This window comes from Mercenaria mercenaria, chromosome 2, assembly GCF_021730395.1.
Source record: "Mercenaria mercenaria strain notata chromosome 2, MADL_Memer_1, whole genome shotgun sequence".
In the NCBI taxonomy this organism is placed as follows: domain Eukaryota; kingdom Metazoa; phylum Mollusca; class Bivalvia; order Venerida; family Veneridae; genus Mercenaria; species Mercenaria mercenaria.
Window position 1 is genome coordinate 114,908,856 of NC_069362.1, and position 23,877 is coordinate 114,932,732.

A 23,877-nucleotide genomic window follows, 5' to 3' on the forward strand; every position below is an offset into this window, starting at 1 on the left:
TTAATCCGGTATGATCTAAAGGGCATTTTTTTATAATGTATAATAATTGTTTTGATGAAAAAAAAATAGTCGTATGTTTAAAAAAATTAGAAAAGATGTGTTTTTCGTGGTATAATAAAACAAAACTAACCGAAAGCTAATTTCTTCTAATTATTTTGAATAATCTTAAATAATTGCTTTAAATCAAATAAAATGCTTACGTACATCTCAACTATATAAAATAATATAAACTTCGTTTCTATCTTCTCTAAATTCTGAAACCGTATGCTTAACTCGTTGCTTAACGTATTGCTGCAAAATGGACATACCTGAAATTCCAAAACAACCTAAGACATTTAAATTTCCGAAACGCACCTTTGGTCGGAAAAATCCGGTGAACAGAAGTTTTCAGCCTTTGTGGTTCACTAATAGATCGTGGTTGCATTACGATGAAACTAATGACCTTGCTTATTGTCATGTGTGTATGTTTGCTCACATAGACGGCAAGTTGTCAAGTTCGAATCTTAATAAAGCCTTCATTATTAATGCCACCGCCTGATGAGACTCACAGAGGGGTCAACATTCATTGGGCAAATGTAGGATAGTTATCCTTGAAAACTGTTATAAAATTGACTGAAAATCTTAATGGAAAATGCTTTCAAGATGCAAGGAAAACGTACTTACGGGCATCCCATATCTTAAAATTTTCTCGGGGGAGACCCCCAAACCCCCCTTACGAGAGGGGGAAACCCCCTCTCCTGCTCTCCCCACTCTCCTGCCGTCGGCACTCGCGGGACGCCTTCGATGTCCCATGGCGGACCACTTTTTCGAACCCGGCGACGGCCCTGATTGTGTTAATTTGTAGTTGTAAATAATAGCTGCATTTTATCATTTCCGTATCTATAATTTTTCATCATAAACTTTTCATATCTTTTTCATACTTTAACTTTATACTTTTAAGTAATTAATTTTAGAAATAATGGAAGAAATAAGTGACGTATTTTAATCACATGACGTATGAACTTAGTAGCACTCTTATTTTATATAAGTAGCACGTATTATTTATGGGAGCCTACGGAGGTATGATGTACCCAAAGGAGCAGTTTTATGCCCTTATTTGTTTTGCTATGGTCCTTACCATATGTTATATATTTTAGCTTCTTCCACCAGACGACTTTTACCTGGTGATGATGTCACGACCCGGAAGCACAATACCCGCGGTTCATTTGTCTTCACTCGCCTTGATGTGATTTTCCCAGCGCAGAGCTTTCGTCCCATGGTTGTGCCGTAACCCGCAAAAGACGATGATTTTTTGCCATCAACTGAAACAGTTCAGGGATGCAAACACCTACCATCATAGGGAGCCAAAACGGAGTCAACGTTTTCACGGTTTAGAGGGACTTAACTTGAAGATATGTTGTTTATTTTTGTGCTACTTAAAGTTCAAAGTTAACGGAAACATCTGTGTCACGGAACTGTCAGTGTTAGGACTTTATACTTGTTAAAAAGAGATACTGAGCTCAGATTTGTTTTCTTTCTTTCTTACAATAAGATTTTTTTTTCACTTTTCATTTATTCATTGTAAATAATCATTTTCTGTAAATAAATTTGTAAATATTGTAATGGGTGTTGATTTGTTCTGATAGTTATTGTCCCCGGTACGTCCATCCTGTCACAGCAGATTGTTCTTTTTTGTATTTTATATATCATTATGTGGTGCTGTGATATCGTGCTATATTTTCAGTGACAAAAATCCTGATGCAAATTGCTGGATTGGTTTTATTATTGTATGTATGGTAACGATGCTAGATTTTAGCATTCTATTCACTTTTGGAGCCATGTTTGTGGATATGATGGAAACGTTTGAGTCGGAACGTCCTTCGACAGCAATAGTCCAGTCACTTCTCCTTGGAATTTCCCTCAGTTTCAGTAAGTATTTCAACTACAGACAAACCCATTCTCAGTTGTTATCTACTGTTAAATGTTTCTTCCTTCGAAAACTGCAAATGGATATTTAAATTTATTCATTTTGTTTTCTACATGTTGAACACTATGGGAGTAGAGAACGGAACTGGAAACAGAAAATATCGCCATTTAATATCAACTGATATACCGTAACAAACAATTTTAGTACCGTATTATTTACACGTGTGTAAAGAATGCGCAAGTTTTGAAAGTAGATTTCTGCCACTAAAATGATATCAAGAATCCAAACGGTACAAGAATGGATGATACCAAAGCAGCCACGTGTAGTTCAAACTTTGATATTAGTGCGCCGCTTACAACACTACTATTATAGATGTCCGAAATACATTCATGTGATATCGTCAGTTTTAAAAAAAATAAACAATTACCCAAAATAATTTAAATGCTTGAAAAACTCATGACCTTCAGTCAGATCAATTTATATATCCATTTGCCATTCACATTACAGTACATATCAAAAACCTTCTGACGGCCTGCATGAAATGTACTTGTTGGATTTTTTAAGCAACCCGTCTATAATATTTTTCCGTTACGGCTTCATTTTGTTGTGGGCCTACTTTGCAAATGCATGGCTCTGGGACTGTGTTTGTGGTGCTCTGTGCTTCCGAGAAATCTACTATTACCTACTAGCTTTTATCCTGTGTTACAGGGATTAATACATGTTTATATATTTGTAGGTAAATAACTTTATTTAGTTTCTTAGTTTTTGACTGTTTACATTTCTCTTAACTTCCTAAATCATAGTAACTTTTATCCATAAAGGAGTTTGTTATAAATATATGTTTTGACCTTTTTTTGTCAAATAGCTGATAGCAAATGTTTCTTGTTATATTTGAATCCGACTTGAAATAAAATTTCATCTAATGTGCTTCTTGTAGACTATCTAACTAGCCTGTAAATTAGTTCGGGTATTTTTTTTATTTTTTTCTGAAACTGACGATATCACATGAATGTACTACGAATATCTATACACTGCTTTAGAACTGACCTATTCAGTCTGATGATTATTAAACAGGTTTTCTTCTAATAAATTTCTTTTAAAATTGCATTGTCAATATAATAGTACTATTAACATATTTTTTCGCATACTTTCCAGGTGTTGTAAGCGGCGGACTAATATCAAAGTTTGAACTACACGTGGTTGCTTTGGTATCATCCATCCTTGTACCGTTTGGATTCTTGATATCATTTTTCGTTGCAGAAATCTATTATTTATACATCACAATTTCTGTCATATCAGGTATTTATCTAGAAACTGCTATTTCATGGTAAATGAAAGATTATGTGATTTATTGAATTAATTTGAAATATACGAACTAGAGCTTATAGTATATCAACAATCCATCGCTTCTTTTCGTTTGGAGAATCATGACATATGAGCCGCGCCATGAGAAAACCAACATAGTGGCTTTGCGACCAGCATGGATCCAGACCAGCCTGCGCATCCGCGCAGTCTGGTCAGGATGCATGTTGATCGCTAACAGTTTCTCTAATTGCAATAGACTTTGAAAGCGAACAGCATGGATCCAGACGGTCTGGATCCATGCTGGTCGCAAACCCACTATGTTGGTTTTCCCATGGCGCGGCTCATATAACGAATCACATACCTTCTTGTGAACGTTTTTGTGAGTTTTATCTTTTTTACTTTTTCCTGAAACGCTTAATATCTTATGAACACCTTATGTTTCTTCTATGTTTCCATATGGAATCTATAGATATATCGCCATTCACATTAACTACATATCAAAAACCTTCTGATAAAGTGCAGGTTTTAGACGTCTTGCAATGAAAGCACCAAAATCTTTCATTGTTTAAAATAACTTGAAAACACTATCAATTATGCTCGCATACCTCAATTCTACGGATTTACGGATCCCCGTGAGTGACGTATGCTCTCAGTGATGCCCGTTGTCCTCCACCGCTGATTCATGTGGTGAAGTTGGCATTTACGTGAAGATAACAGGTTAGTACTTGTACAGAATCAAAGAACACTTTAACTGCATGCCCTCTGTCACATAACTGAAGTAATCTTGAAAAGCGGCGCTAAACCCATAACAAAGAAACAAACAAAATGATTTTATTCCACATGCATTTTTTTTCAGGCATTGGAATATCTACGATACACGTTATAAGTGTAGTTGTTATACAACAAATGTTTCCACAACGTCTGCAACCCATGTGCTTTGCTATTCAGGGTACTGGTGTCAATATAGCTGGAATACTTTATCCGTTGTTAATTGAGAGGCTGTTGGATACTTATGGCGTTCATGGGACCTTCCTTATACTTGGAGGAATGTTTATGAATAGTTTTGCAGCGCCTATGCTATTATCATACAATACAAATACAGAGTATCGCAAAGTTAAGGATCGACAAGATGAGAAAATAGAATGTAGTGAGAACACTCGCGATGGTGCAAATTCTAAGGCGGGATCGGACACTATCGTATCCAGTGAAACGGAACATATATATAATTCAGAAGATCATATGCTATCAGGAGACAAAACAATTGGAAATGAGAATACTCTATGTGAAGAACAAGATAGTATGACAAGAGAAGACACTGTACCTGAATTGGAAAGTCATACACACATAAGTTTGTCGTCATTGCTAACAAAACAGTATATATTTCTCCTCCTCGCTTCAGCCATGTGCATTCCTGCATTAAATACATTTCAAGGTTTAACAGTGGATATATTTGTCTGGAAAGGGTTTAGCGTCTCCCAGGGTTTGTTTTCCTTTGTAACGTTTAATGTGTTCAGTTTGTTGTCTAAATCCATACCCGTATTCGCAAAGAAGTACTTAAGGTGACTCAGTTGTTTTGTTTTACCGATGTGTTTTTGTATAACTGGAATTTTAAGTCAGCTTCTAGTATACGTTTCGCTAATAATATATCAATGTTTGCTGGAACATCTCTTGTCGGTCTATCCGTCGGTGGAGTTTTTCCAACGATGTTCATAGCTGGAGCTAAAATAGTTTCGAGACGGGAGTGGCCGGTTGCTTCAGGACTCCTGATGACTGTTATAGGTGTGGTATCTTTTGGACTTGGTCCAGTTTTCGGTGAGTTTATGTTTTCTAAATACTACAATGCTTTAGGGTATATGGGGTAGCTAACAAAGTTTTAATGCATATGCATTCAGATTCAAAGAAAGTGTTATTTAGTTGTATTTTGTTTCTGTATTTCAGAAGGAAAGTGTCTATTCTTTTCAAAACATCCAGCTTTTGATATAAATTCACATGTTCTTTCTTTCATTGTCATTTGTTTACATACGCGTGGATCTAGTGTGTAAGGGGTAGCTTTGGTAATTTTTCAACTTATTAGTTATTAAAAACCACAATCAAACAAACTTCCCTGGAAATTTTTACTATAAATCAGAACAATAACGTAAAATCTTTTCGATAATTGTTAGCTTCTTAAATTTTTATCAAATATTTTTTCTTCACTGATGTTTTTTTTTACATACACCAATTTAGTCAGTACAGGATAGCTTTGATTTTCATATGATGACATTTGAAAAACAATACAATGACAAAAAATGTAAACTGTATATCAGAATGTCTGTCTGCAAGCCAGTCAAAGAATAAGATATAATTCTATACAATAGTTTAATTCTAAATGCAAAAATTATCAACCTATCCTCTATATCCTACAATCTGCTTTACCCTAAAGCACTGTATATCCTTTCGACTACCGCTATCATACACCGACGCGCTACATGAGCCGCCAAATGCAAACTATATTTTTGGGGTTCTTCATTACCACTACCGTTTTGCAGGCGGGCTACCGTTGACGGCTAATACGTACCAGAAAAATGGGGTTGCTCATTTCCATAGTACATAATGCAGTATTTGGGTAAAACTCGTTTTTTTCCGCAATAGAAAATAGAAGGAATTACCAAAAATATACTACGTTTTTACGCTGCGGTAATTTTTATGTAAAACGGTTGCTACACTATGGTAGTTATGTCCATTGTATGTTATTGGTAATTTATGGTATTTCCTCAAGCTCAAGTGCTCAAGTAGAGACAAATTTCAAAGTGATGGCCACTGTCCAAAACGTTTGCAGAGAATTCATTATAGCATTACTTTTTATAAAAGAAACACCAAACTATTGGTAAACAATTATAAAACACAAAATAAAACTGTCAATATCATTTTTTCTAGGGTGCCTCAAGTAATCGGATTTAATGAGACAGAATTCTAATTCCAACATTGAAAAATTAAGGTCGAGTTCTGTGGGACTGTTTGAAATTTTGCTCACTTCATTCATAAATATCCTTGGGGTAGAAGTAAAACCTACCTACATTTCTTCCAAAATATGTAATCTAAAGAGTAAAGGCGAAATAGAGAACTTTTACCGCAAGTAACTCAGTATTTTTAAAGATGTCTAACTCTTCTCCCCTTCTGTTTCAAAGGTAAGTTCACTTTAAACAACAAGAAATCGCTTATCAAATGAAAAATTTCCACTTTTGTACAATAAATCAATAATAAGTCTTGAAAAGTAAAAAAAAAACTTACAAGAAAAAAGAAAAACAAGGGGGAAAAGTTTGGTCCCAGTGGGGCTTGGACCTATGCACCCTTACCCCCCCCCCCCTCCCCCCCCCCGACAAATTTCAGTCAAAGTAGGTTTATGGTAGGAATTGAATACTCTTCAAAATGAAGGTACTCTATTACGGATCTGATACCTTAACGTCACATATTTAAACGGTCACTGCATCACTATGGCAGTGCAGGCTATTTTGTGTGAATATGTATTAATACGCTGCGGCACTGTCTTGAGCTTCGCATGTCCTGCATTAAACTACTATGGTACTCGGGGGAATAAATAATGCCTACAGGATAAATTTTGATTATAATCCTTTCGCGGGGTAACTTTCTCAGCACTGTGGAAGTGCACCTTATTTCATATAATGTGTATTACTACTGTGTATTACTACACTATGGCACTGCCTTAGAATTCACTGAGTTTCTCACAGTAATGGGACGAGTAAAACTACACAGCGAAACGTCTGCTACAGTACTTATTTGCAGAGTAAACATACTTTGGCACAGGCGCTCCTTGCCAGCTCAACCCATCTTTGTGGGTCGGAAATTCTGGCCATATGATTTGAAACCACAGACATCAGTCCGAAAGAAAGATGATCCGGTTAGGACATTGAACAGAGGACAGCATATGACATGTCAAACCAGTGATGGGAAGGTGAAGATGGTAGCCACAGTATGGAAGGATTCAAGGCATGTCTACAACATGAATACATGTTTCAATCCCGTTCCTAAAGACGAGGATACAGTCCTAAGAAAGCAAGCAAATCCTGAAGGAAAATTGGAAAAGACGGTATACCCATGTCCACCCGCTATTATTATTGAATTCAACAAGTACATGTTGGGCGTGGATAAGCACAATCACCCCCGAAGTAGCTACACCGTACAAAGACCAAGCGTTAGGTGGTGGACCTATTTCCTATGGTTTGCTGTGGACAAAGCCCTGGTGAACAGTTACATTATGTACAAAAACATTAGGCCAAGGGTTAAGCACCAAATATTCCAGATGAGGGTAAGTTAACGTTTTTTTCTCTGAAGTCTCATGTTTTAATCTTATTTCTTAACATTATTATAAATTAATCCAACTAAGGTAAAAGCCTAAAACTAAAAATTGCTATGTCAGCGGATTGGACCATATGTTTGACTGTCTATCATGAAAATGCGTCAGATATACGTTATTCAGGTTCATTTAAATTGATACATATTCATAATCAGTTTCTTGTGGTGTATCTGATGTAAGTGCCAAAACAAAACTCAACAAGGTCGAATAACACTTCGTGGTAGACTTAAAAAATAGTATTGTACAATTTATTTTACCTGTCAAAACATGTTCCCGGCTTTCGTTATATTCTGCTCACACCTATATAAGATTAACATGAAAGCCAGAAACATGTTTTGACAGGTCAAATAAATTGTACAATAGCTAGTAGTGTCTTTTTCTTAGTTTGTTATTATGCCTTACTGACTTTCAAACAGATTTTCAATTTACTAAATTTATTAATATCATTGTATTTAAATTAGAGCGTGTCCCAGGCGCGAGCTGTATTCCGTTGATATTTTTCTTTAAAGTCACAACTTAGGTATCAATGGTCGACTTATATAATGAAGGATTGTAAGATCTCATTTCACCGAAAGCACATTCATGTACGGTTTTGGAAACAGTTCATACTAATACTTCTAGGACAGAAATGATTATCAACGCTTTTTTTAGGAAATTCGATTGTGTTTTTCTCGGAACAAGTCATAAAAAAGAACATCTGATTATATTATGCTCTGGCTTCATTGAAATTAATATGAGATATTACCGCCTTTTGACAAAAGAAACGTAAAATAAATTAAAATTTTTATCCTTTGTTCTGTTTTAATTGAATTTTTTATGGGGCTTTCCGGTAATCGAGCTCCGTTCTGGAGTTAAAGGTTTTATTCTGTCTGTTTTGCATGCCCTGGTGCCCGTAGCTTGGTGGTTAGAACGTCTTCCTCATAATCGGGAGATTGAGTGTTAGACCCCGGTGGAATCACACATGCCGCCAGGCCATATTGCAAGTGTATATAATTACTAGGCTTTAATATTTAAAGTACTTCTCTTTACACATAGTGTCGATAGGGTAGAATTGATTGCCAAAACCGCTTAATGACGATTTTACATCTTGAAGAAAATTGCCAATTTGCTACAGTACCAGAGTATACAAATAAATATTTTGTTTTTGTTCGGATTTACGGCCGTTTTCAACATTATTTCAGTTATATCAGGAAGGCAGTTCACCTAACCATCGTTCCTGGGAAACGAGACTAGACACCAAATTCCGTAAGCAACTGCCTACTTTCTCACATAAAGAATCCTAGTCGGTAGCAGGGCTCGAACATAGGACCCTCCATCAGTGAGAGGTTTCAGAGTGGTTACAAGTGCACGAATGTATCTCCTACACTACGGACCCGGACTATGAATGAATATGAGCATACAAAGTCACATGCGGAATACTGAATACTGTACAATTTATAAAGCATTCGAGAGTCTCTTTGCATTAAATAATTACACTGAAGGTTAAATTAATTCTATGAAAAAAAGTGGTGAAATACAGATGTGAAATGTCAGTGCTAATAAGGTCTTCATAGATACGAAAGTCGTAGGATTTGATAAAGTTGTTTATTTTGGGACCTTACTAAGTGGTATAAAGTATAATACATATAATAAAAACTCACGATACAATTGTGTCCTTGCAAAGAGGGATATGTCTATAAATAAATTAAAATTGAAATACATTTTTGGCTGAATAACACATGTGCGTTGTAAATTTTGTGTGTTGGCGCATAATAAGTTTGCTTTTACGCAACCGGTTATGGTTCAAAAGTTCATTCATTTCTTCATTTGCGAATAAGTACCAGTATATCATTTAAATGAGAATTATATTTTTTTATACGTTGTATTCTTCTGGAGACTCGACTGATACTGTTAGCTACAACATCGTTATGTGTGGAAATCCCGCAACGTTTGTGCGCGGTTTTAAAAAGTTAAACTTATGTCAGTAGGTATCACAGTAATCGCCCGCTGCGAACGACGAAAGGAAGCAGATATATTGTCACATCAGTGTTAAATACAACTAAAGGGTGCCTGTTAAGCTGTAATTGATCATACATGTTTTTATTGAAAAGAAGGAGTAACAAATCAGCATGTGTTACATTTGTAACTTTTTCGGCGACGCCGTCTAAATTCGTTTTCGTTACCTATGCCACGTGACTTCAGTTTGCAAATCAAACTACTTGATAACGCATTATAGATAATTTATCAAAATGGAAGACTTATGCAACACTCTGCCTGATTGGACGAGAGTGTCAATTTCTTTCACTCCGTTGATTGTGCTACGCTGAATGAAATGTAGACAAAGCGTTTATCCTAAACGACGCTGTTCACAGTTTTAAAGCTAACTTTGGCTCAGTATATTTAGCAAGAACATTGATATATCTCGAAATAATAAGTAAGTTTAATAAATATGATAAAAGCCTGTTCAAATACCAACATATATCAAGTTAAAGAAAGAGCTGAATACGGTCTGCGTATCACATGAATAAGGGTGTGATAAGAGTCTTTTATGTAGAGAAGTGTTTTTTAAAAGATTTTCCTTGTTACAATTGTCGTCTATATATGAAAAGGTTTCTTGCTTTTGTGACATATTCAGATTGCATATTAAAATGAGTACTTGTTTGCTTTGATATATTTGTTATATATTATTTAACTGATTTAGTATATATGAATATTTTTCTTTAGTATGGTAGGCAAATATTGAACTCAGTTGAAATCTGTTTTATTATATATATGCTATATAATGACTGAATCTCATTACACTGAAATGAATGTACGCTACATACAGTTTATCTATGTGATATGACTATGGTAAAACTTTGCTTATGAAACAGAAATATTGAAATAATGACAATTGTATGTTTTGCTTGACCTTCACTTTTTTTATAGGTGTAACGTCATTGTCCAAAGATTCATGAATAGCGAACATGCATTTGTTAAAGCGGGATCAGTTGGCCTATTTTAGAAATAAAAAAAATTAAAAAATTCCCTTAATTGATTTTTTCTCATGTATTCTAATCAAACTTGATTTGTAGCATCTTTATTAGGCCCGCAGCCAACTTTGTTCAGCTGGGACATTTGACCCCTTTTAGGGGCTGCCAGAGCTAAAACTAGAAATGCCTTTATACAGCGTCTCATGAACAGCTTGGTGGATCTTTGTCATACTTGGTCTGAAACATCATTATAAAGTCCTCTTCCAAATTTATTTATATAGGAACTTGGGCCCTATTAGTGACAACTATAGCTAAAAGTAGATATGCTTTTCTTCGCATTAACCACTAAAATGTAATGGATGTTTATCAAACTCGATGTGTAACAATATCGTAAGATCTCCTGCTATTTTGTTACAAATGGGGATAGGGACCAATTTAGCTAAAAATATAAACACGTTTAATGAGCTCTTCTCATGAACCGCTTCATGAATCTTCATCAAACTAGTGCTGTAATTATTCGCCTAAGGATAAACGAAACAAAATTGCAACCCTACGAAACCTTTGCGAAAAATTAAAAGAGAACCATTTAAATTGTTAAAGTGCGGTGTTTAGTTTTGCAATTGGAAAAATGTTAGATGAAAGATGAATGTTAGATGAAAAATTCATAAACTTCTTTCCTTTTACAATTCGCCGACCATCATTTTTAAAGATATTTCTTGTTTCAATATGCGACACATTTATTAATTTCATTAATTAAATTATATTACTTTTTCAGTCAATGCTACAAATTGACGTAATATTCTTACAAGCTGTACAAAATGATATTTATGGACATCAAAATGGTTTCTAAATAAAGAAGCCATACGATATGTTGATTCTATAAACAGGCCATTGAGATTTGTATTTTGAAAACAAGAAAGTTAAGAAATATTTTTCTATACATCATTACGGATTTTGTCTGCTCGTTTCGATATAAAACTCACACACACACGCACGCACGCACGCAAGCACAGAATTCCGAAATATATACATATCAAGTTGGAAAAAATATGCAGACACACCTTTTTCCGAATGTATGCTGATTCCCATGAACAAATAAATATTTATATCTATAAAAATAGGTATAATTCATGTATCAGAACTAGAACACCAACTTATAAATGTTAGTTAGGCGTTAAAGACCCATTGGCTTTGTTCTACGGGTCCTCTTGTTACTGGCTACAATTTTTCTTTTTTCTAATTGTGGTAACGCAAACAATATCCTTTTCATACTATCTTTCTTTATTTCATTTGGTTTACGCACCATCTACAACATTATAAATAAGGCAAGAAAAATGAAATACGCATTCGATATTACTTCTGACATTATTAGGAGAAAAAACAAAAATTCAATTCACGGATATTTAGCATTAAAATTCTTACTCAAAATCTGTAGAGTGTGGCCGAAATTTGAATATCGCCGCTCACATGACATTGAATAGGTTTTATTTGCCTTAAATGAATTTCCTTTTCTCGTGTGCAACTTCTAATGAAAATCCTGCGACACCTGTCTGAGGGCCAATTTAAAAATAGCTGTAATATTTTGAAATGATAAACTTGATAAATGAACATGCTACATGGGTTTTCGCAATTATTTATTACATTTCGTCACTTCTTTTCTCATTTCTGATGTCATATTTACATTTTATATGTAAAGCATAGGGCCGTGAAGAGAAAGTAAAAGAATACTATTTTTTATTTAAAACTTCACAGTCTGTAGGTACTTAGTTACGGTAAGCTTGTGAGACACGATGGCGCCTTAGCAACAAATTCAACGGATCGACGGATAACGCATTATCGTATTGGCCAGTATTATTGGCTTGACTGACAAGTCGGATCTATGCATTACCGCGACGAGCAACCTTAAGAACTTATAGGTATTTTTGGAGAGTAATGATCCCTTAATTGCCTGAAAAGGATTATCTTATTAACATTTTGCGATAACAATGACTTTAGAACATTATTGCGCACGGGACGTTTGATTATGTTTTTTTTTTTAAATCTAGTGGACACCTGTGATTTATTGCATAATACTACTTAGTATGTCATATGAATGACTTATTTGATTTCATACCGTTTTGTTAATAACATAAATGTAAATTTACACTTCAGATAAAATTCTGCAAAAAATAAAATTCATTCAAATTCCCCCCAGATACGAAAAAAAACTTAACATTCCCGGTAGTCCTACGCTGTACGATGTCGGTAATGTGGATCCTCGTTTTCGTGGTACGTTTTAGGCGTCTACGGTAGTCAGTCGGTGTATGATAGCGGTAAGAGCGGCCCCGTTTTTATGGTACGCATTAGTCTGCTATGGTAGCCGAAAAGATATACCATTTTGACACATATAGCATTTTGTTTTCGGAAAAAAAAACATGTGAAAATGATCGCGTATATAAAACAGGTACGTTACCTTCACTGATATTATCAAATACCATTTTAAGAAGCCTAATGAATGTATGTAGCTGCAACTGATTGGTGAAATTGCATTGAATCTTTCCAAATAATTTCAAAGTAAAACATTTCTTGAAGACAAATCCATTACCTGTCAGTCCATTGTTATTTTCATTATTAATTTCGCTTCATGTCTTGTTTCATTTCTTCTTTCATTTCTTATTTAATATGTTTTTTCATCATTGTTTTTAATTTATGTTTTGTTTTATTTTTCAGGATCAATACGCGACAGAACTGGAACATACACACCTACGATTATAACAATAGGGATACTGCAAGCAGCTGGAGCCGTTTTATACATGCTTGCTCTAATTAGTCGAAAAAATGAATTTACAAAAAAAAAGACTTTCAGAAAACTTACCGCAAGAAATGTCCAGACTGAAAGAAATTGATGCCGAGCCTGAGGGTGTCCATGAAGGAACATTAACATTGTTTTTTTTTTTTTTGTTTTGGATTTAACGTCGCACCGACATATGGTAGGTCATATGGCGACTTTGTTTTAATGAAAACTTATCTGTTTCATTACTTTATATCGAAATCTTGTTTTCATTATACAGAAAACGTTATTCCTATGTTCCAGAAAGACTGAAATTATCGCCATTCTATGGAGCCACAGATGCTCTCTCAGACTGCTGTGCTGATGAGCATTTGATCTTTGTTTGTTCAGCCCAAGGAGCCTGATTTTATTAAATTGGAAACCTTTCCAGAAATCTGAAGCTTAGTATTTTACTTCTTACAGGAAGCATTGGTTAGTGGTCCTGTACCAAGTTTGCTACATAATGTTCTGAGTGTATACTTGATTTTAAGCCATATCTTGTATTATTTAAAATATTTTCGCATAATTACAGATTGATTTTGCACAAATGCCCACACAGTCACATAATTTTCGGACACACATGTTTGTTTAATTGTGTGTCTACTGAAGATTTGTAATGTAACAGGTTTGAAATGTTCGGAATATTGTATATTCTATAAATCATTGTTTAATATGCTACGTAGAAAGATGATAAACTATAATACTTGATCTAAATTGAAAAGCTGAATTGTCAAACCTGTCACAAAACATGTAGCCCAAGGGTTAAACAGGTATACTTAGTTGTTTATATCATTTACTTCCGGGATCAAAGTTAGATATGTTAAGGACAATGGCACGAGGAATTGTGTAATTTTACATAGCGGCTAGACTGCTTAATTAAATATATATGCTGAAATATAATTATCTAGGGAGAGAGAGTTAGATGGGGAGTTAGAGAGAAAGATGGGTTATAGATGCTAGATTGATAAGGTCACCTTTACTTAATAATATCTAGCTAAAATGTTATGTTTAAATATTAAAGACTGTTGCTATGATAAATAAAACTGGTTAAAAGGTTATGTTTGTTGTACTAAATGGCCACGCTACGTTACACATTTATACATTGGCTTTTCAGTACTCCGAAATAATCAACCGTAGATGTCATAACATATGACGCACTCGGTATATTGCGACTTTCGAGATATGGGTTCAGGAATAAAAATCTCATTGGTTCAAACGGAACGCCATAAGTCATCCATACAATTCTCTAAATGAAAATAGTGTTACATGTAAATGTATAAATGTACACACTGAACGCATGTGTACAGTTACACAAATCACTGCAAATATTAACACAAGGCAGCTTTTCCAGCGTTGATGGTGAAGCAAATGTTTGTTTCAGGGTGACAAAAATAAGCGAACTAATATCACAACTATGCGACGCAGGCATAAAACCATTTTAATAAATACATCAAATAAATACAACTTAATTCGTTAAATTAGTACACGCAGTTAAAGAAAACGGTTATTACGCCGAGAAATATTTAACCCAAAGCAATTCAAAGTATTATAAGTACAAGCTGTGCGTCTTGCGTAATATTTAAAATTCGAAATCAGTATAGCTGGGGATGTCTTTAAGATTCATATATCGAACTGTCGAAAATGATAACACAGAAAAAAAAACAACAGTAAAATTAATGTACATCTTCCCGATTTTAAGAAGTTTACTCAGTTTAGCATAGGAGTCCATGAACTTACAAATGTAAAAAAAAAGACTGTAAAATATAGCATACTGATAATTGCATGTTTGTTTTTTCCTGTTTTTTTTTTTTTGCTTATCTACAAATTATTTTACAGTTGGGCGGAAATTGTGTTCCGAAATTCTGTCTCATAATAATGCTTTGTTGGTTGTAATTTGCTGCAATAGAGCCTTCTCTAACACCTTTGGCAACGTCAACAAAAACTGTTAAAGTAAAAATGAGCGAACCAACGTTAGGTTAGGGCTTTGAAGATCCATACAGTTCATTTATCCCCACATCTACGCTGTTCGTTAATCAACACGGATGGATGTGCAGGCTGATCTGGATCTATACTGGTCTTGGTTTTGGCTGTAGCGGCAATCAGTGGTCATTAATAAAGGTATTCTTGTCATTTAAAATTATATCTCGTGGCACGAAACGGTTTGATAGCTGACCAGAAATCCCCAAATGACCTATCAATGAAATAATTATTGATTGATATTCGTCTAATTTTTGTTACCAGATTATTCCCAGAATGATTCCAATGCTTTACAAGTTTTAGTTTTAATATATTTACAATGTATATCCTCTTTAAAAAATTAAAATTCTTTGACCTTATGTTTATGAATGGAGCGCGTTTTGATTGTTTCTTTTTCTTTTTGATAGGTGCATGTTTATTTGCAAGATCTTAAACAGTCATACATCTGATTGAAATGGTTTAAATATCTGCCTGCCGATCTTGTTTTTAAGATCATAATTACAATATTCCTTGTTAAAATTAAAACCATTTTTACTCGGCTAATTCTAGCTATCACATTATGGACATAGCTAGGTCTATTCAGCTGGGCGTCTGGGTGTTATTCACAATAAATGAATTCTTCATGGAAATAGCTATGTCAAGTAATATGGACAGTACGCTTATTGGACAGACATGGAAAAGATCCTGATTAACTCTGGTCTTCAAATGTGACCATGACCTCTGAGCTAGAAGTGATATTAAAACCACTTGTCGGATGGCACAGTTATTGAGTGGAAAAAAAAAGACACTGTTACTTTTTGACCTTTTGGGAAATATTTGTGACAAGTAATACGAATGGATGGTTGCGTTATGAAGCGGATAGGAAAATATCCCAGTTAACCTTTGACCCCCAAGTGTGACATTGACCTATAAAGGCACTGACCTCCAGATTTTACGACAACAATTAGAAAATGAGTGCTATATTTCTTAAGAAGGCTTTGAAATTTAGTGACTGGCAGATTTTATGTTATGGAAAAACATACTTTACTAACTGTCTCGTTCAAAATAAAAATGGGTAACGGAGGTAAACTGCCTTAATTACAAACGATCGTTTTATACGTTTTCCTCCGTGATGTATTGGTCAAGACGGCAGGAAAGTTTTATTGCCGAGGCGGCACGGGTTCGGTTCTCGACTCGGGTATGTTTTTCTTCTCTTAGTATGGCATTTGTAAGATAGTTTAGAAAAAAACTCATGTTCTAATGTTCATAATATAATCAAACTTCACTCATGATATTTAGCCAACATGTGGGGGTCATTGCCTTTAAGACAGGGATGCACGTGACACGTCTCATTATGGGGAATATTTGTGAGAAATAATATTGTTATCTCTTGATAGATGGCACAGGTATGGACCGGACATAAACTCTGTTAATTCCATACTGTATACTGATATGCGCTACATTCTAATGGACCTCAGAGACACATCCAGTCAATTACTACCATCGTATCTTAAACGTTTTTTCTCCCACTGTACCAATTTTGTAAGTATCTGGTTATCAGTAATGTGTTTTATGTCTTTTATTCACTGTCACGGAGAGACACCGATATAGGACGCTCATGTGCTTGATATCCATGTGCATGCGTATAAAACACGTTCAAAACATGTCAAATAAAGAAAACATAATGACTGAAACGTAAGTAGATATTACTTTTTCTTCTCAAGTGGTTATTTATTGTTTAAATGCTGGTAATATTCGCCATTATGTGGTTTCAATTTAGTCACATAAATCTTTGACTATCTTACAGTAAGGAACTGAATGCAAGTCGTGTATAAATTCGGGTATTACGAACCAGATTTTAGAAAATGACTATAGGGCTAATGTTCCTACATGCACAATTTCGTTACAGACAATTAAATTTCTAATATGAATATTTTCCCGACCTCCGTACGGGTAAATAGACTTCGAATGTTACATCAACATATCTGATCGTTTAAATAATAAGTTTAAACAAAAACTGATACCTTAAAAACCGATAACGTTTTATTATTATGATTTTAACAAGGCTTCATTGAAAAATCTTGTTCTGCAGCGGACAATGAGGCGCGGCCTTTTACTGGACGGTTTGTAGGCCCATCCTAGACCTAACAGCACGCACAGATATCTGTTTCAGTTAGTGTCAGAAATAATAAAAGAACCGAGACTGGATGTCGCTGAATTCGCATTTCTGTTGTTTTTTTTTTTGTTGTTTTTTTTTACATAACACAATTTTTATATGTTTGTCATGTAGGAGAAAACACGCATAGACAGAACTTTACACTAGAACCGGATATTTCCGTCTGCACCTACAACCAGTGAAAGAATCTTATATTCTGACACATTCATCAACACATTCTGTCTACTCACATGCAGCAATATAATTATCATCTAACCTTTGTATCGGTTATTGTTTCTCTGACAGGGTATATATGGTGATGGGGACGAAGACCAATGTATTGTCTACGAAAGGGCTCTGTTGGATTACAAATATAAAATGAAGTTCTTCCCACGTTCGATTTTTTCAGATTGTTCTCTCCTTTTTTTGTAATTTATATATCATTATGTGGTGCTGTGATATTGTGATATATTTTCAGTGACAAAAATCCTGATACAAATTGCTGGTTTGTTTTTATTATTGTATGCATGGCAACGATGCTATATTTTGGTATTATATTCACTTTTGGAGCCATGTTTGTGGATATGATGGAAACGTTTGAGTCGGAACGTTCTTCGACAGCAACAATCCAGTCACTTCTCGTTGGAATTTCCCTCAGTTTTAGTAAGTATTACAACTACAGTATAGGCAAACCCAGTCTCAGTTGTTAACATCTGTTAAATGTTTCTTCCTTCAAAATTTAAATTTATCCATTTTGTTTACTACATGTTGAACACCATGAGAGTATGGAACGGAACTGGAAACAGAAAATATCGCCATTTATATACCATACCCATCAATTTGAACTAGAAGTATAAGTAGTAAGAAATAATTACATATATCTAACATCAACTGATATTAAAGTTTTAGTACCGTATTATTTACACGTGTGTAAAGAATGCGCAAGTTTTGTCCTTTGTTACAGTTTTATATTTGTAGGTAAATAGCTTTATTTAGTTTCTTATTTTTTCTTATTTTTTAACTGTTTACATTTCTCTTAACTCCCTAAATCATAGTAATTTTTTCATTTATACAGTGGTTTGTTATAAATATAAGCTTTAATTTTTTAGATTTTTTTTAGCAAAATAGCATGTAGCAAATGTTTCGTGTTGCATTTGAAACCGACTTTAAATAAAATTTTATCTAACTTGCATCTTGTGGACTATTCTTCGTCCAACTTAAGGTCATGGGTCTTAGTAGCCTGTAAACTATTTTGGGTATTTTTTCATGTATTTTTTTACACTGGCAATATAACACATGAATGTATATGAATATCTATACACTGCGTTTAAATTGACCTGTTTAATCTGATGATTATTAAACAGGTTTTCTTCTAATAAATTCCTTTTAAAATTGCATTGTCAATATACATGTTTGTAATAGTAGAATCAAAATAGTTGTTTTCGCATACTTTCCAGGTGTTGTAAGCGGCGCACTAATATCAAAGTTTGAACTACACGTGGCTGCTTTGGCATCATCCATCCTTGTACCGTTTGGATTCTTGATATCATTTTTCGTGGCAGAAATCTACTATTTATACATCACAATTTCTGTCATATCAGGTATTTTTCTAGAAACTTCTATTTCATGGTAAATGAAAGATCATGTGATATATATTGAACTAATATTTGAATATAGAAACTATATTATGATATCAACAATTCTTATTATGACACATAACGAAGTACATATAGGTCTCACTTCCTGCGACGTTTTCCATGAGATTTTACTTTTTCCTGAAATGTTTGATAAGTTATGAACGCCTTACGTTTCTTCTATACTTCCATATTCGGAATTTATAAATATATATACTAGTAGCAAGTCACATTACATCACATATTAAAAACCTTCTGATAAAGTGCAGTTTTTTTGACGGCTTGCACGAAAGCAGTAAAATCTGTTTATTTTGTCTTTTTTAATGTTTAAAAAAACTTGAAAACACCATCAATTGTGCTCGCATATCTCAATAGAGAGAGCGCAGATCTACGGATATACGGACCCCCGTGCGAGACGTATGTTCTCCTTGATGCACGTCCTCCATCGCTGATTCATTTGGGGAAGTTGGCATTTACTTGAAGAGGTTAGTACTTATACAGAATCAAAGAAAACTTTAACTGCCCGCTGTTACATAACTGAAGCAATTTTGAAAATCGGTACTAAACCCAAAACAAAGATACAAACAAACTATCAAAATAATTTTTTCCACATGTATATTTTTTCAGGAATTGGAATAGCTACGACACACGAAATAAGTGTAGTTGTAATACAGCAAATGTTTCCACAACGTCTGCATCCCATATGTTTTGCTATACACAGTACTGGTGTCAATTTCGCCGGAATACTTTACCCGTTCTTAATTGAGAGACTGTTGGATACATATGGCGTTCATGGGACCTTCCTTACACTTGGTGGATTGTTTATGAATAGCTTTGCATCGTTTATAATATTATCATACAATACAAAGCATCACAAAATAAAAGGTCGACAAGATGAGAAAATAAAATGTACAGAGAACACTCGCGATGGTTCAAATTCTGAAAATGAATCGGACAATATCATACCCAGTGAAACAGAACATCTATGTAGTTCAGAAGATCATATGCCAGTAGGAGACAAAACAGTTGGAAATGAGAATGCTTTATGTGACAAACAAGATATTATGGAACTTGAAGACGCCGTACCTGAATTGGAAAGTCATATACAAATAAGTTTGTCGTCATTACTAACAAAACAGTATATATTTCTCCTCCTCGCTTCAGCCATGTGCATTCCTGCAATAAATACATTTCAAGGTTTCACAGTGGATATATTTGTCTGGAAAGGGTTTAGCGTCTCCCAGGGTTTGTTTTCCTTTGTGCCGTTTAATGTGTTCAGTTTGTTGTCTAATTTCATACCTGTACTCGCAAAGAAGTACATAAAGCGGCTCAGTTGTTTTGTTTTACCGATGTGTTTTTGTATAATTGGAATTTTAAGTCAGCTACTAGTATACGTTTCCGCTGATTATATAACAATGTTGGCTGGAACATCTCTTGTCGGCCTATCCTTCGGAGGAGTTGTACCAGCGATGTTCATAGCTGGAGCTAAAATAGTCTCGAGACGGGAGTGGCCGGTTGCTTCAGGACTCCTGATGACTGTTATAGGTGTGGTATCTTCTGGACTTGGTCCAGTTTTCGGTGAGTTTATTTTTTCTAAATACTGCAATGCTTTAGGGTATAATGAGTAGCTAACAAACTTTCGATGTGTTCAAATTCAAAGAAAGTGTTATTTAATTGTTTTTTTTCTGTATTTCAGAAGAAAGTGTCTATTCTTTTCAAAACATTCAGCTTTTAATAAAAATTCTTACGTTATTTCTTTCTTTGACATTGTTCACATACACGTGGATCTAGTGTGTAAGGGATATCTTTGATCATTTTTCAAGTATTAGTTATTAAAAACCAGAACCAAACAAGCTTCCCTGGATATTTTTACTATAAATCAGAATAATAAAGTATAATCTTTTCAGTTACATTTAGCTTCAGCAATTCGATCAAATATTTTTTATTCACTGATGTTTTTTTACAAATACACGAATTCAGCCAGTACAGTATAGCTTTGATTTGCATATGATGACATATGAAAAATAACACAACGAGCAAAAATGTAAAGTGTTTAGACCGTTCTAATGATGTGTATTTTTATTTTAAAAAATGTCTAAATCGGGCAGAGAATTGCGATTTACAAAATAATGCCAGTAGGCCTAGAGCTGGAAGGTGAAACCCTCCCCCCTCTAGGGATTTTTGTAGACCCCATTAGTTTTGAAGCCCCTTGTATGTAGATCATATTTCTGAATTCTGCCATCTGGCAAGCGGGTTCTCTACGAGTTACAGCCTGTTGTTAACGTTACCTTAACAGTTATTTAATAAATGATAGAACTTGAATGTGGTGATTTATATGGTAGAAACAACCAGAATCATTAGCAAGTGGGTTCAGTGATATGCAGAATATGCTGTTGTCAATGTTCCTGCCTAGTTTTGTTCTCTAAATTGATCAGTTCATTTTGTAATTTACGTTACCATTATAATTTATAAAAAATACTCGTATCAATTACTTCAATAGGTTTAATTGTCAGAAAATATCAGATATGTCTAAAGTATAGTATTTTCAGATACACAATACATTAGTATTTAAAAATTTATTGTTCAACAGTTTTAAGAACAAGTACGTTACCATTATTATATACGTTACTAAAAGTTACAATATATAGATTTTCATTTCTCAGTCAATAGATTGTTTATGTAATCCTTATAATTATTTCAAACTTAGATAATGCAAGTATCTTATCAAGTTCGATATAAAAATGCATATAGCACAGCACTGACATTGTAACCTACGTTATGATACGTTACTTAATGTGTATTTTAGTAACTGAAAAGTACACGCTTATAACCGCTTATCTGTTTAACCAGATAAATTCACATAAACCAAAATTGAGAAACAACTAAGTTGCGGGGTTCCGACATCTAAGTCGCCATAATCACTGTCTGTTTCGTATATGTTGTCAATTATATTGGTCATCTCTACTTCTTCATAGTCATCATCAGAGTCATCAGTCACATGTGCCGATGTGTCACAATTTCAGCTAGTTTCATGTCCATACCATTATATGTACTCGGGACATTGCCATCACGTACTTGATACTTTGCAAGAAACATGTCATAATAAGTTTATTGATGTTATTGTATTCTTCGGTCCATCTGATCAGTGATGTGTATGAACTACTTCTGCTAATGTTGCAACATACACCTGTGTTTTTTCCCTACTAATTTGAGGGGTGTAACTTTCCCTGTGCGAACAAACTCACTGGTTGTTTCAACCAGACAGACAGAGTATTGCAGGCAAAATTGAGCAGATTCTTTCTCCTTTGTTTATCAAGATGTTGTGAGCATTTATATAGCGTCACTTATTGCCTGTTCCAGTGTAAAATAAAACTGTATTTCGTTTTTTTGAAGATATTGTTTTCACTATCTGACATGAATGCATTTCAGTCACGTGGTACTTTGGTCTTTACTCCTGACATGTAAGAATTTGGAGCAGATTCACGTCTTCCACGCTGATATGATTTGATCGACTGAGGACTTTAAGTGTCAGTTACAAAATCGACACGAGCTGTCTTAGGTAGTTGAATAAACACAGCTTCGGCTACGTCTTGGAATGTTGCAGGGATGGTTACTAAGCTTTGCAGCAGGGCGTTACTGTCAATCAACAAAACAATGTCATCTTTTTTGATGGCTGCAGCCTCTGCATAGTGAAGTATTTTTGACTTGTCTGTTTTCATTGGCATTTCAGTCGCAGTAGCTATAACGGCCAGGTGACAGGTCCTAAAGGAAAAGAAAGTGTCAATTCTAGATCTATGTTGTGCTGAACAGCTAAAAGTACCATTTGTTCATACACGTTACGTTCTGCTCTTATCTGTAGTATTTTGTTTTGAGAACTGGTTTCTTTCCTTTTAACTTCAGCTGTGGCAAATATATTAACTTTTCTTCTCTTAATGGGGTCTTGGAAAGGCACTGATTTTTCAATCAATCTTCTTTTGACAATCCATCCATTGTTTTTTCACCTATTTCAGTTGCCTTAAGGTCATGAGCGACTTCTGCTTTCGCATGAATACCAGACCACACGCAGTAAATTTTATCTTTGTTGTTTTATTATGTCTTCTCTATGTACGTCTGCATTCTGAAGTGTTGCTTCAACATACCTGGCGCTGTAATGACGGGTCATGCACCAATGGAAATATGCAGCATAGTTTCTACTGAAACCAAGTATGCCAACCACAGACTTTGCATGTCTGTTAATTGTCTGCTCTGTAGTATTGTCTACTGCATTTCTCAATGCCGGTACAGAAGACCCAGATACACTAAAACCATTACAGATGTACTTCAGAGTAGCTCTTCTGCACAATATTCATCAATGTTAACAGGTAAACGAGGAGGAAGCGGGCATAATTATTGCGGTCAAATGCGAAGAACAAAGAGCACAGTTTGTACAGAGATGATATATGTAAATAAAAAGCATAAATCTGTGTTGCTTTGAAGAGCAACAATATCACGTGAATTATGTCTACATACATTAACCAAAATTGAGCAGTTTTGCCACTTTCACCCTTTCTGATTTCTGATTTGAACTGCTCACGTCTGTTGAAATTCTCTTTTTCTTTGCATGAACTTTCAGTCTGTTTCTGTAATATTAGTGCCTTCTTAAATGCTTTCCTTGCGGGGTTCTGTCTCTTCAAACTTGCATAGAAGCAAACGCTCAAGAACTTCCATTACAGTCCTATGTACATTTATGGCATGGTTGTAGCGTTTACTTGGTAATACTTCATCAAGTGAACTACTAGAACAAATTCCTTATTCTATTGCAAATCCA

At 34.7% G+C, this 23,877-nt stretch overlaps 2 protein-coding genes across 4 annotated transcripts in view; both read left to right on the forward strand.

Annotated features, from left to right (window-relative positions):
* LOC123564994 (monocarboxylate transporter 2-like) overlaps positions 1-23,877 on the forward strand; it is a 32,841-nt gene that overhangs the window by 5,574 nt on the left and 3,390 nt on the right. Inside the window, exons 2-9 of one of the 3 annotated variants that reach the window (XM_053537608.1) lie at positions 1,137-1,908; positions 3,062-3,205; positions 4,068-5,023; positions 13,226-15,443; positions 15,852-16,976; positions 17,915-18,099; positions 18,894-19,037; positions 19,698-20,648. In XM_053537608.1, the coding sequence (XP_053393583.1) occupies positions 16,900-16,976; positions 17,915-18,099; positions 18,894-19,037; positions 19,698-20,648 (1,357 nt within the window). In that variant the 5' untranslated portion in view covers positions 1,137-1,908; positions 3,062-3,205; positions 4,068-5,023; positions 13,226-15,443; positions 15,852-16,899. Of the gene's footprint in view, positions 1-1,136; positions 1,909-3,061; positions 3,206-4,067; positions 5,024-13,225; positions 16,977-17,914; positions 18,100-18,893; positions 19,038-19,697; positions 20,649-23,877 lie in introns of all 3 variants that reach the window. The other 2 variants (XM_053537609.1, XM_053537610.1) reach the window with 2 other exon arrangements.
* On the forward strand, positions 1,782-4,774 carry LOC128550046 (monocarboxylate transporter 2-like). The gene is made up of 3 exons (XM_053527977.1): positions 1,782-1,908; positions 3,062-3,205; positions 4,068-4,774. Exons 1-3 carry the CDS (start codon positions 1,782-1,784, stop codon positions 4,772-4,774), a joined length of 978 nt encoding a protein of 325 aa, XP_053383952.1.

Coding starts and splice junctions, on each gene's coding strand:
- LOC128550046 (XM_053527977.1), top strand. CDS start 1,782: ATGCTAGATTTTAGCATTCTATTCACTTTTGGAGCCATGTTTGTGGAT. Junction 1,909..3,061: donor TGGAATTTCCCTCAGTTTCA/GTAAGTATTTCA, acceptor CATACTTTCCAG/GTGTTGTAAGCGGCGGACTA. Junction 3,206..4,067: donor CACAATTTCTGTCATATCAG/GTATTTATCTAG, acceptor ATTTTTTTTCAG/GCATTGGAATATCTACGATA.